The 13,898-nt window shown below is 35.0% G+C and overlaps 1 protein-coding gene and 1 long non-coding RNA gene across 2 annotated transcripts; one reads left to right on the top strand and one right to left on the bottom strand.

The window, feature by feature from the left end:
• On the bottom strand, window positions 4,533-5,209 carry LOC110263727 (pollen-specific protein SF21-like). The gene is made up of 3 exons (XM_021105492.1): window positions 5,031-5,209; window positions 4,851-4,906; window positions 4,533-4,713 (listed from the first exon to the last, which is right to left on the bottom strand). The coding sequence occupies exons 1-3, from the start codon at window positions 5,118-5,120 to the stop codon at window positions 4,533-4,535; spliced, it is 327 nt and encodes a 108-aa protein (XP_020961151.1). The 5' UTR covers window positions 5,121-5,209.
• Window positions 10,173-11,637, top strand: LOC110263945. The gene is made up of 3 exons (XR_002349672.1): window positions 10,173-10,243; window positions 10,355-10,510; window positions 11,528-11,637. It is a non-coding gene; the product is annotated as an uncharacterized LOC110263945 (long non-coding RNA).

The raw sequence follows: 13,898 nt of genomic DNA, 5'->3' as shown, positions 1-13,898 counted from the left end.
TATGCTTCTTCCATGTAAATTGGAATTAGGTGTAGTAAAGTCACCAAGCATCCTCCTTGCATTATTATTATTTTCGGCTGCCATCTCCTCTTCTTGTTCGAAAATTTCTGAAAGGTGCTTGCTGGATTGTTGTAATTTAGCTTCTTTTAGTTCTCTCTTCAGAGTCCTTTCAGGTTCTGGATCTGCTTCAACAAGAATATTCTTGTCCTTGCTCCTGCTCATATGAAAAAGAGGGAACAGAAAAATAATAATAATAGGGATCCTTTTTACCACAGTATAGAGGTCCCTATGTGAGTAGAAGAAAATAAGAAGAAAAGAATGTAATGTAAGGAAAGAAACACAAGGGTGAGGAGAGCAGAGATGTGAGATGAAGAGAAGTGTTAGTAGATGAATAAATAAATAGAAGGAGATGAGAGAGAAAAGGAATTTTTGAAAATTATTTTTGAAAAAGAGTTAGTGATTTTCGAAAATGGTTTTTGAAAAAGGGTAGTAATTTTCGAAAATTAAAATAAAAAATTAAAATAATTATTTAATTAAAAAGAAATTTTGAAAAAGAGGGAGATATTTTTCGAAAATTAGAGAGAGAGAGTTAGTTAGGTAGTTTTGAAAAAGATAAGAAACAAACAAAAGTTAGTTAGTTAGTTGAAACAAATTTGAAAATCAATTTTGAAAAGATAAGAAGATAAGAAGTTAGAAAAGATATTTTAAAATCAAATTTTTTTTGAAAAAGATATGATTTTGAAAAAGATAAGATAAAAAGATATTTTTGAAAAGATATGATTGAAGTTAGTTTTGAAAAAGATTTAATTTTTAAAATCACAATTAATGACTTGATTCATAAGAAATCACAAGATGTGATTTTAGAACTTAAAGTTTGAATCTTTCTTAACAAGTAAGTAACAAACTTGAAATTTTTGAATCAAAACATTAATTGATGATATTATTTTCGAAAATTATGTGATAAAATTAAGAAAAAGATTTTTGAAAAGTATTTTTATAATTTTCGAAAATAAATAAGAAAAATGAAAAAGATTTGATTTTTGAAAAGGATTTTGAAAAGATAAGATTTTTAAATTGAAAACTTGATTTGACTCATAAAAACCACTAGATTTGAAAATTTTTGAAAAAGTGAAATCTAATTTTTGAAATTTTAAGAGAGAAAAAGGGGAAGATATTTTTTTTTTTGATTTTTGAATTTTTAATGATGAGAGAGAAAAATTAAAACGTCATTTTCATGTTTTTCTCTTTTCTTTCTGGATCAAAACAAGGAATGCATGCAAGAACACTATGAATGTCAAGATGAACATCAAGAACACTTTGAAGATCATGATGAACATCAAGAACATATTTTTGAAAAATTTTCAATGCAAAGAAAACATGCAAGACACCAAACTTAGAAATCTTTAATGCTCAGGCAATAAGAATTCAAGAATGCATATGAAAAACACCATACAACACAAAACAATATAATATGAAGATCAATCAAGAAGGTTTACCAAGAACAACTTGAAGATCATGATGAATGCAATGCATGAATGCAATTTTCAAAAAATGCAAGATGAGTATGCAATTAACACCAAACTTAAAAATTTGGCTCAAGACTCAAACAATAAACACAAAATATTTTTGATTTTTATGATTTTATGATTTTTTTTGGATTTTTTTTGAAAATTATTTGAAAAATAAAAATAAGGATTCCAAAATTTTTAATATGAATTCCAGGAATCTTGCATTCTTATTCTAAAGCTCCAATCTGAGGGTTAGGCATGGCTTAATAGCCAGCCAAGCTTTAGTATGTAACTTAGACATGCCACGGCTGACATCCCAATTGACTTGCCTCTATGCTGATGGTTGGAAGCCCCTATCCAAAAGAATTAGACATGGCTTTACAGCCAGCCAGGCTTCAACATGCTTCATGAAACTCTAGAATTCATTCTTAAAAATTCTGAAGAAAAATATATTTTTGAAAACATTTATTTTAAAAATTTTTTGAAAACAAAGGAGACATTTTTGAAAGATTTTTGAAAAATTTTTGAAAATGAAACAAAAAGAAAATTACCTAATTTGAGCAACAAGATGAACCGTCAGTTGTCCAAACTCGAACAATCCCCGGCAACGACGCCAAAAACTTGGTGCACGAAATTGTGATCTCAGGCAACGGCGTCAAAAACTCTGTACGCACGTCTTAATAAATTGTTTTTCATTCACAACTTCGATACAACTAACCAGCAAGTGCACTAGGTCGTCCAAGTAATAAACCTTATGTGAGTAAGGGTCGATCCCACGGAGATTGTCGGCTTGAAGCAAGCTATGGTCACCTTGTAAATCTCAGTCAGGCGGATATCAAATAGTTATGGAGTTTTCGAAAATACTAATAAATAAATAGAAAATAAAGATAGAGATACTTATGTATATCATTGGTGAGAATTTTAGATAAGTGTATGGAGATGCGTTCGTCCCTCTGAACCTCTGCTTTCCTGCTGTCTTCATCCAATCAATCTTACTCCTTTCCATGGCTGGCTTTATGTAAGGACATCACCATTGTCAATGGCTACTTTTAATCCTCTCTGGAAAATGGTCCAATGCGCTGTCACTGCATGGCTAATCGTCTGGAGGCATCACTGTGGTCAATGGTTGCATCCTATCCCCTTGTGAAAATGGTCCAAATGCTCTGTCACAGCACGGCTAGTCATCTTGAGGTTCTCGATCATACTGGAATAGGATTCACCCTCCTTTTGCGTCTGTCACTACGCCCAACACTCGCGAGTTTGAAGTTCGTCATAGTCATTCAATCCCAGAATCCTACTCGGAATACCACAGACAAGGTTTAGACTTTCCGGATTCTCATGAATACCGCCATCAATCTAGCTTACACCACGAAGATTCTGATTAAGAGATCCAAGAGATACTCATTCAATCGAAGGTAGAACGGAAGTGGTTGTCAGGCACGCGTTCATACGGAATGATGATGATTGTCACGTTCATCACATTCAGGTTGAAGTGCGAATGAATATCTTAGAAGTGAAATAAGTTGAATTGAATAGAGAAATAGTAGTACTTTGCATTAATTCATGAGGAACAGCAGAGCTCCACACCTTAATCTATGGAGTGTAGAAACTCTACCATTTGAAAATACATAAGTGAAAGGTTCAGGCATGGCTGAATGGCCAGCCCCCATGATCTAAGAAACAGACGTCCCAAGATGTCAAATACAATAGTAAAAAGTCCTATTTATACTAAACTAGTTACTAGGGTTTACAGAAGTAAGTAATTGATGCATAAATCCACTTCCGGGGCCCACTTGGTGTGTGCTTTGGCTGAGCTTGAATGTTACACGTGCAGAGGCTCTTTCTGGAGTTGAACGCCAGGTTGTAACGTATTTCTGGCGTTCAACTCTGGTTTGTGACGTGTTTCTGGCGTTTAACTCCAGACAGCAGCATAGAACTGGCGTTAAACGCCCTTTTACATCATCTAAACTCGGTCAAAGTATGGACTATTATATATTTCTGGAAAGCTCTGGATGTCTACTTTCCAACGCAATTGGAAGCGCACCATTTTGAGTTCTGTAGCTCTAGAAAATTCACTTTGAGTGCAGGGAGGTCAGAATCCAACAGCATCAGCAGTCCTTCTTCTACCTCTGAATCTGATTTTTGCTCAAGTCCCTCAATTTCAGCCAGAAAATACCTGAAATCACAAAAAAACACACAAACTCATAGTAAAGTCCAAAAATGTGAATTTAACATAAAAACTAATGAAAACATCCCTAAAAGTAACTAGATTCTACTAAAAATATACTAAAAAAAATGCCAAAAAGCGTATAAATTATCCGCTCATCATTTTTCTACCAGTATCCAATGCTTTTTCAACTCTAATAATCTATTTGAATTATCCAATCATTCCAATCCAATTTGTAGAAATTTGAAACAAAGCCAGAAATAAGGGTGAAAGTAGAAAAGAGGTTGAAATAAAATTAAAACAGGAGCAGGACGGAGAAACAAAATGGTGGCAGAGAAAGGTTGAAAGCAGTATATATTTAGGGAATGAAGAATTTAGAATAGAACAGGGACATTTTCTTTTCTTTTTCCCTCTTTGTTCACACTCATTTTCTTTTCTTTTTCTTCATCGTGTATGTGTGGGTGAGTAAGGTAAAAGCATTAATTGCCTCTAAAATCTAAACAAGATTAAAGTAAAAGCAAAGTTATACATACCATATTTTTCAATTCTATAAAAGAGCTTCAGTATATCATTTTTCACTAAATTGACCTTACCATATGGAGCTAGCTAATATAAGATATTGATACAGGTTCAAGGATGTCGAGGCAATATATGTTTGCAAGATACATAATAAAAGCAAAAGCAAAATAGATGAATTCTCATAACATTACAAAACTGGTGAGTTTAGTATTAGATTAAAGCACATTGCAATTTCCAAAATGGAGTACTTCAGTTGGAGTTTTCACTTTGCCCTACCACTTGAATTCTTTTTTTTAACAGTTCTTTGCTGGTGATTTATCATTAAGTTGCTATTTGTATTATAGTAGACCCTTCCATATATCAATGTAAGAAGAACTACATACCTCAACCAAGGCACTATATCTTCTATCGAGTTTTGAAGTCATGTATAGAGCCTCTGAATGGAAAGGAGAACTGTCTTCCACGAAAATAAGCATACGGCATTTTAATCTCTTCAATCCATCTGTTATGTCAGGCCTCCTACAAGTTGGCAAAACAAGTTCAAACACATAAATATGCTGACGCCAATCTCCAACTTAAACTCCTAGAGGATGATATATGAGATTACAAAGAGTAAGGAAGTGAATATGGTAAATTAATTATATAGAAGATCTTATTGATTAATTGCATGAAGGAACCTTAAGACATTTTTGCATTTTCTATCATCCAATAACTGAGAAGAAGAAGAAAAAGGAAAGGAAACAAGCACAAAATGAGATAAATATATTGAACATAGAAAAAGCGAGGAGAACGAAGAAAAACAAGAGAAAAAGAAACTAGGTTTGCTTAGCACTGACTCTTTTGCAAGCTTGAACTATCTCAGATTCTGGAACCTCGGCATTACCACGAACCTCCTGTTGATGTTGATTACAGAAACTAGTTACCATCGAATAAATGAGGGAATCCGAGACAGATAATCACATTATAATACCTTGCTGAAGTATCTCTTTTGCAAGCTTGAACTATCTCGGATTCCGGAACCTCGGCATTACCACGAACCTCCTTTTGGTTGATTACAGAAACTAGTTACCATCGAATAAATGAGGGAATCCAAGATAGATCATCACATTATAATACCTTGCTAAAGTATCATTGCTTTCTTAACATGCAATGCTCTTTGACTTTCTCAGACTTTCTTGAGTATTCTACAATTTTCTCCTTTATATTTTGAGTTGGTGTTCTTGGATTTCTTATTGCTGGAATTGTGATAATATTGGTACTCCTTTGATTTTACTACTAGTGTTGAGTATTTTTGTCGTTGATATTCATGTGATCTTGATATTCACTCTATTTTGTTGTTGTTATTGTTCTTTTTTTTAGGACTTATTCCTTTTTGTTGTCATGCTTCGTGTGAAACTCGCTAAGATAGTAGATAGTGACCTAGGGGACTCTAATAACAGTTTGGGTACTGACTCTCCTGTGGATGATATAGACGATGTTCCTTAATACTATGCCATCGGATTTTCTGAATCTGTCCTCCAACCTTGGGTTAAACCATCAGACAATAGGGCTACTTTTGTGGATCCTATTCTCATTAAAAATCCTTTTCTAGACCCTCCTTCCTTTGGCTCGTTATTAGATATAGATAAAACTATGAAACCCGGCATTGATTCTTTAGATTTTAGTGTTTTAAGTGAATTTGTTGAGAAGCCTTCATATCAAGTGGGTCCTGCTCTACTTCGTTCTCCGCTGAAGTGCCAAGAATTTCTATGGACATCTTTTAAATCTGAAGCAGCTACCCACGTGAACAAGTTTTGACAGAAGTGGGTATTCACAGTATTGTTTAAAGAGGGTGATGATTTTGTTAGGAGATTGAAGTTTGCTAGTATTGCTGAGGCTATCCACACATCCGCAGATTGGTTGTTCTCTACCAGCTATTATCATAATTGATTCTCATCACTTATTTACTTTGTTGCTATATATTGAAGAAGGACTAATTGATTTCTTCTTGGCAGGCTTAGGTGTTCAACGAAGTGGATATGATATGAGTTTACTTTGGTAGAGGTGGTGCTCTCAGACTCACACTTTCCTAACTTCTTGAGGTGAGTTTTCACCCACTTTAGAAGATGTTGTAGTTCTTCTTCAACTGCCGGGGTTTAGCTGTGTGGATCTCACTCTTCTTCGCCCAGACTCTGATCTACTTAAACTTGCGAGACATCTTCAACTGAGTTTAAGTGATCCTGGTCGATATGCAAAAGAGTTGTCCAAGAGTAGGCGTGTCAAGAAATCTTCCTCCAAGGATAAGCATCCAAAGACCCGTGGGTCCTCCAAGGAAAAAGAGGTGGTTGGCGAGAAGCAAGATTCCAAAAGGAAAAATATTACTGTTAAGTATTTTTACTCTAACTGGTCTTGTTATTTGTTTGGTGATTTCCTCAATGGTGAGTTTGTCGCTGCTCTTGTTGTTCCTTCAGATCTTAGGGAAGCTGCTTTTGTAGCTTATTGGTTAAGTAAATATGTGTTTTTGGGACCGAGGATGAGTATATGAGCCATAGGGTATTTCTCTTAGCTTGCTTGATTGCTGGAGGAGAACGTTTGCCATTGGCTTCTCTCTATCTGGGAAGTTTATATATGCGGCTTCATTAATATTCTGAGCAGCTCAAAATTGCTCATGGTCGCTTTCCAGTATTAGTTTTTATTGATGAAATATTTCTTCAACTCTTTCAAAATTGCTAGACTTTATGCATTAATGCCAACTCGAAGGAACACACCGATATAAATGAATTTATGGACGTCCTAACAGGATGTGGTAGCTAAAATTTTCATCCACCACATGAAACTTATTGTTGGTCTTTATAGGGCCAATTTCTAAGATAGCATTAACACGCCCTCTAGGTCTCACACCCATTCCACTAAATGCATTGAGTCCAACTTGTGTAGGCCTTATCTGACCAGCAGAACCTCTAATCTCTAGAAATATATGAGTGGGTATGATATTTACATCCGATCCAACATCTACCAAGGCCCTTCTAACCTTCATGTTTTTTACCACTGCTTTTATGTACAATGGTTTATTGTGGTAGAACTCTCCATTGAACAAGTCGGGGTCCTGAAACTCCAGGGAATTTGTGTGGGCCTTTGTTAATCTTGCGAGCGGAGCATTGACATCCCCAAAATTTTTTTCATGGTTCTGAATGACTCTTATTAGAACTCTAGCCATCTCTTTCTGAATGTGGGGTTCCAAGGCAGGTTGGATGAACATGATTCTACACCCTCGAGATTTTAAAAGACCCATTGTCAATGTGTCTTCATCCAAGGACTCCTCCATGGTGATCATTTCTTCTGCTTTATCTACAATCTCTGTCAGCATTACCTATCCTTCAACACCTATCATTCCAGCATCATGTTAAGGAAAATGAGTGTTCTTCACACCTTCTTGGTTTTGTTCTCCATTTAGGAGTATCTTTCTTTCCTTTACTTGTCTATGGAATACCGTCCTCACCACATAACAATCAGTCAATCATGGCTCTTACTTTGGTACACCATGTAATACTGATGAGTCCATATTTGATGATATATTTTGACTCAATTTGGATGGATCCTAGCACATAAACTCACACTTAAGCATCAAAATAGCATAATTTTATGTTTTGTCCCCAATTTGATCCTAAACGTGAAAACATGCAATTTTGTGCTTGAAATGAGCAATTTAATTCTACTTCTATTCTATTTGATGCCATGACATGTTTGTTGAGTGATTTCAGACCTTGGAGGCAAGAATGGATAGCCAAAAGTGGAAGAAAGCATGTACAAGGGAGAAAACATGAAGAAAACAAGGAAAAGCACACACAGCGAAGTGTGCGTGCGCACAGGTCAACTTTTAGCCAAGTGTACGGACGCACACATCTGAGATACCTAAACATAAAATTACTTTTACTTTTTCATAAGATCTTTTTAAAAAAGATAACTCAAAAAAAAAGATCTTTTCTTAGAAGCTCACCCAAACAAGCTCTAAATCCAAAATTTCTAATTCTACACACAAACCCTAACCCTTTTACCCCACCGTCTTACTGCCATTCACCACCGCCATCCCTTCCCAAAAACCCAATACTCAGCTGCTTTTGAAAACAAACGAAAAGAAAGAAAGAAAGAAAGAAAGAAAGAAACAGAGGGAGCGAAGAGGAGAAAGGGGGAAAAGAAAGGGAGACGTCGTCACTGCTGCCACCGTCGAGGGAGAGAAAGCACGTCGAGAGCCAGAGACGCCGCCAGGGAGAAGAGGAGCCATTGTGCTCCACCGATGACAAGCCGCCGTCGAACTTCGAAGAGAGAAAGACAGTGCGCGAAGATGAGAGAGAGGGGAAGCCGATCCTGTCACCGCCACCGCACCCAGTCGCCGTCAACGTTACGAGAGCTCGTCGCCGTCACTGGCGAGAGTCGTCGCCGCTACTGTTGCTGAAGCCACTGTCTTTGTTAGTTACTCAGTCTTGTCTCTGTTTTTGGTCCTCCTTGTGTGCCGAAGTCGCTGCTGCCGTGATGGGTAGTCGTGGGATTGCTTGTGCTTAAACAAAGCTATTACTGCTGCTGCTCCCTGTCGTTTGTTCCTTTCAAGTTTTAGTAAGTTGTCCTTGTTCCAAAACCCTTATTGTTACCGTTCTGTTTTCATGGTTGATTGAGAATGATGAGATGTTAATATGTTAGGGTTATGTCAATACCACTGCAAATTGTTCACTGGCATTGCCGTTCCGATTTAAGGCTATTGTTGCTGCTGCGGGTTAGAACGAAGTTGAAGTCATGTTTAATTTTGTGGTTTTCGACTAATTGAGGTAGGGGATTTGTTTTAAAAATAAATGTTTTAAGTTATGAATTCCAATAAAATTAAATGAGTAACTGTAAATGGTTTATAATTGCTTTGTGTGAATAATTTGTTAGTATTGAGTTGAATCATAGCTGTAATTGGTGATTGGTTTAATGATTTAATGTAATGATTATTGATGATGTTGTGTATTTTGAAGTTATACTTGCTGCTAGTACTTGTTGATGTTGATTTTGTGTATGGAATGTTGCTATGGCTGCTGGAAATTGATTTTATGAATCAGAACTTGAGATATGTTGTTATAGATGAGATGCTGAAGAATGGATGCTGTGATAATATGGTTACGTTGCACCTATGATATGAAATTGTGATATATTGAATTAAGAGTTCTTGGGCAACTTTGGTTAGTCAAAAAAAAGTTAGAAATATGGTTTTAGATGAATCCTAGGCTTGAATATAGGAATTGGTATGTGAGGTTGTTGGAAATACTTTGTGCAGAATTTCTGCAGAAAACTGCATAATTGGCAGCAGAACAAATGATTTTTTGGGAGTAGTCCAGACCTAATTTTTAGATGAAACTATTTTTCTGTAAAACTTTAGTGTGTCTTGAATATTCCATAAAAATTTCAGGGAATTTGGCCAAGTGGTTTGGACGATATGATTTTTGAAAGTTTAGTGGTTGCTGCAGATTTTTCTGGTTTTCTGGTTCTGCAGCACCAAATTCCAAACGCTATAACTTTTAATTTAAACAGAATTTTAAGTTGATTTCAAAAGGATTTTAAATATCTATCAGTCTATTTTAAGTGAGTACAAGTTTCATGTTCATATCTATTTTGTAGACTTAGATAAGTCACTTGGAAGGTCGGTTGTTTGCTGAAAACTCTGAACTGGTTTATGAAAACAGGGCTCCACTTCCAATTGATAATTAATTAATCAAATGAAGTGATATGAACCTGAATCCTGATAATGTAAATTTCATTTTTAATTGATCCAATGTTGAGTACTGTTGTTGTGTGCTTGTTAATACCACCAATACTTACTGATTTTAATTGTTCATTGCTTAGTCATGGTGATTCTTTTAATTATTGAATGCCAATGATATTTTTTCTTATAAATGATAATGAGTAATGGTTTGGGGTTTGGCTTGAAGCCTGAAACTTAATTAAACTAATTGTATTTACCCATCTATCTGCAGTGGATGAAGATGATGCTTTCTTGGTCAAGCAAATTGGCCAGAGTTTCCGGTATTCTAAAATAGAGGTATATTCCTCTTCTTATATTCATGAATAGTCAGTTTTGTTCCTTGTTAACATACATGCATCATCTATGTATGGAAGACTAAACATAGATCAAATCCATTTTCTTATCAAGGCAAGAAGGGAGGAACAAATCCAAGCTGCTCATGACGAAGCCATGTTTGGTGCTTCAGCACTTCTACCTCCTACCAGTACTGACAGTGAGCCTGAAAGGGAGAATGAAAAAGAAGTTGATAAAAAAGTTGTTGTTACAAGCCTCTTAAGTGAAACAGTAAGTGGTTTCACTGCAGACTTATGTGGATAAGCATGATGAGTCATTTAAGTAATCCTTGTATTTGTGTGTGCATTTGTTGTTGAATAATTTCTCACATTAAGTTATTATTGCTGCTCTATACTTGCTGTTGGTTGCTGCTGATTTTCCCCCCTCATTGCTTGCTTGTTGAATGATTGTTAAATTCAATGAGAAAGGAAATGCTGTTGAGTTATTGTTGTTTGTGTTGGAGTAGATGATGGTTACTGAACTGAGATTAGTTTTATTGATAAATCTGTTGTTGAAATCGTTTAGTTTGGCTTGATTGATTTTCTATTGAATTAATGGATAAACTGCTGTGCTCCTGCTGCTTGCAAGTGTAATGGTTATTGACTTCAATGAATAGAATGCTGCCTGAATCCATTACCTTTGTTCATTTTACTGTTTTGGGTGCTGTATGATGGGCCATTGATTGCTGTTCTGCTGAGTGCTGCTCTACTTCTTGGTGGTTGGATTGGTTTTAATTGTTTCCTCATGTTTTCTTGCTGGAATTGGCTTATTTACTTCCTTCCTATGAATTTATTATGATTTTTTGTGTTTTTAACTCTCAAAGAATTCATATGAAATTTGAATTGATTGATTGAAATTGTGAAATAGGCAAATTTACTGCTGAAATACTGCCGAAATTTATCTTAAGCTATTTTCAATATTCATCTTTGATTCTATTAATTGATTGAGTTGGTATTTAATTGCTTTTGGTTTTCAACTGTTGCTAAGCTCAATTGATTGATTATTCGGTTAAGTGCTTCACTGTTTTGGTTGTTGGAAGCTGGAAGCTTGGGTTTTGTTATTCACTATTTGGTTGTTGTCCTATTTGGTTGCTCAATTAAACTGCATTGTGTTGTTTGAGCAAACAAGTTCTATTTGACGAATTTCTGTGCAAAATAGACCCTTGTTTGCTACATGATTTCTGATTGCCTCAAGATATTTCTTTTGACTATGCACCTAACTTTTTATTTCGGATTTTCTTATTTATAGGAGTGCTGAAATGGTGACCACATGCTACTTTGAGGTCTCAAGAATATTTTGATTCATAGAGACACTAATCTATGTTAGAACTTTTAACTTTTGGTTGAACTTGTGCAAGACATATAACTTGTAGAACTAATCAATGTATTCACTAATGTTATTTTGTTTTAAAACAATTTTAGCTAAATGAGGTATGTTTGAATTATGTATGTTTTTACATATTATATAAATGTAGATTTGCTTAATAAAATAGTTAATATATTAGTTAATTAAAAAAAAATATTACAAAATAATTATTTTACTTTTGTAACTAAAGAAAAAAAATGTTACAAAATCAAGTTATATTTTGTAACAAAATTTTTTGATAGGAAAAAATAGATTGTCACGAAAAATACCTTGAAGATCAAAATTTGTTACCACTTTTGTAACAGCTTCTGATTTTTTGTATCAGAAAAAATTGTTACAAAACATCATATTGAATTGTAACAGTTCCATTTTTCGTTACAAAAACTTTTTGTAATGGGACTTACTGCAACGGCCCATTTTTTTGTTACAAAAAACTTTTGTTTCAAAATTTCGACGTTTTGTAACAATTTTTTTTTGTTACAAATACGCCTTTTTCTTGTTGTGCTAGTCACCAATTCTATACACCATCGTCTCACTACATACAAAACTATAACAGTTACCTGCATGAGTTTGGTTGTCAACCTTCATCACCTCAATCTTCATCTTCACATATGGATCAAGCCACACAAGAAGTACTTTTCATGCTCATTCAAGAACAACAAGAGTTCCGGAAGAAGCAAGAGCAAGTCATGTTTACAGTAGCGGAAACTCTTGACCGGTTAGCTTCATTGCGTTCATGTCATGACCAAGAAATTCTAGTGGATGAATGATAAACCACTATTTTTAGGATTTATCGTGTGCTTAATTGAGTGGATTTTATCCACTATTCTCACACTTATTCATTAAATTCAAATGTTTTACATTTTCCTTCCTAATTTTGTGCTATGATTGAAAACATGCTTCTTTGGCCTTAAATCTGCTAATTTTAATCCTCTCTTATTACCATTCGATGCTGTGATATGTATGTTAAGTGATTTCAGGGTTTATAGGGCAGAATGGCTTAGAGGATGGAAAGGAAGCATACAAAAGTGGAAGGAATACAAGAAATTGAAGGAATTGCTAAGCTGTCAAGTCTGACCTCTTCGTACTTAATCGATCATAACTTAAGATACAGAGGTCCAAATGAGGCGGTTCCAGTTGCGTTGGAAAGCTAACATCCGGGGCTTCAAAATGATATGAAATTTCTTATAGTTGCCATGCAGTTAGGCAACGTGCATGCGTGCATCACGCATACGCATGACCTTGCGAAAGTTCAATCGACGCGTACGCGTGACAGAGCCACGCGCTGGATGTATCAGAAATCGCTGGGGGGCAATTTCTGAGCTGTTTTTGGCCCATTTTCAAGCCCAAAAAATACAGATTAGAGGTTACAGAGTGGGGGAATCACATTGATTCATTCATTCACACAACATTCATTCACATAATTTTAGGTTTTAGATGTAGTTTTCTAGAGAGAGATGTTCTCTCCTCTCTCTAGGTTTTAGGACTCTTAGGTTTAGTTATTTTTAATTTCAGATTTCTACTTTACTCTGATTTAGTTTCTCTTCTACTCTTATTAATTCTAGCACTTTAGTTTATCTATTTCTCTTGTTGGTTTATTTATTTTCCCAATTTGATTTATGAACTCTTCATGTTAGATTTGATTTCTCTATTTAATGCAATTTGAGGTATTTTATATTTATGATTGCTTTCTTTAATTTGTGTTATTGATGCTTGCAATTGGTTGTTTGGATTTTATTATCTCTTATTGCTTTTCTATACTTTTATATTGTGCCTTCCAAGTATTTGATAAAATGCTTGGGAGGATTTTAAGTTAGATTTTTATATTCTTGGCTTTGGTTGAGTAATTGGAGACTCTTGAGTTATCAAACTCCTTTGTTGATTGATAATTGAAAGTTGCTAGTTGATTTGGATCCCTCTAAAGCTAGTCTTTCCTTAGGAGTTGACTAGGACTTGAGGAATCAAATTAATTCATCCACTTGACTTTCCTTTATAGTTAGAGGTTAACTAAATGGGAGTAATGGACAATTGATGTCACAATTGATGATAAGGATAGCTAGGATAGGAATTCCAATTATCAATCCTTGCTAAGACTTTTCTTAATTATTATTTTATTTCCTTGTTATTTACTTTTATTGTTCCTTATTCAAAACCCAAAAAGATACAATCTCATAACCAATAATAAACTACACCTCCCTGCAATTCCTTGAGAGACGACCTGAGGTTTGAATACTTCGGTTATTAATTTTTAGGG

This window comes from Arachis ipaensis, chromosome B06 (genome assembly GCF_000816755.2).
Source record: "Arachis ipaensis cultivar K30076 chromosome B06, Araip1.1, whole genome shotgun sequence".
Lineage (NCBI taxonomy): Eukaryota > Viridiplantae > Streptophyta > Magnoliopsida > Fabales > Fabaceae > Arachis > Arachis ipaensis.
Note: the sequence above shows the minus strand (reverse complement) of the source record. Positions and strands in the feature narration are given on the sequence as shown.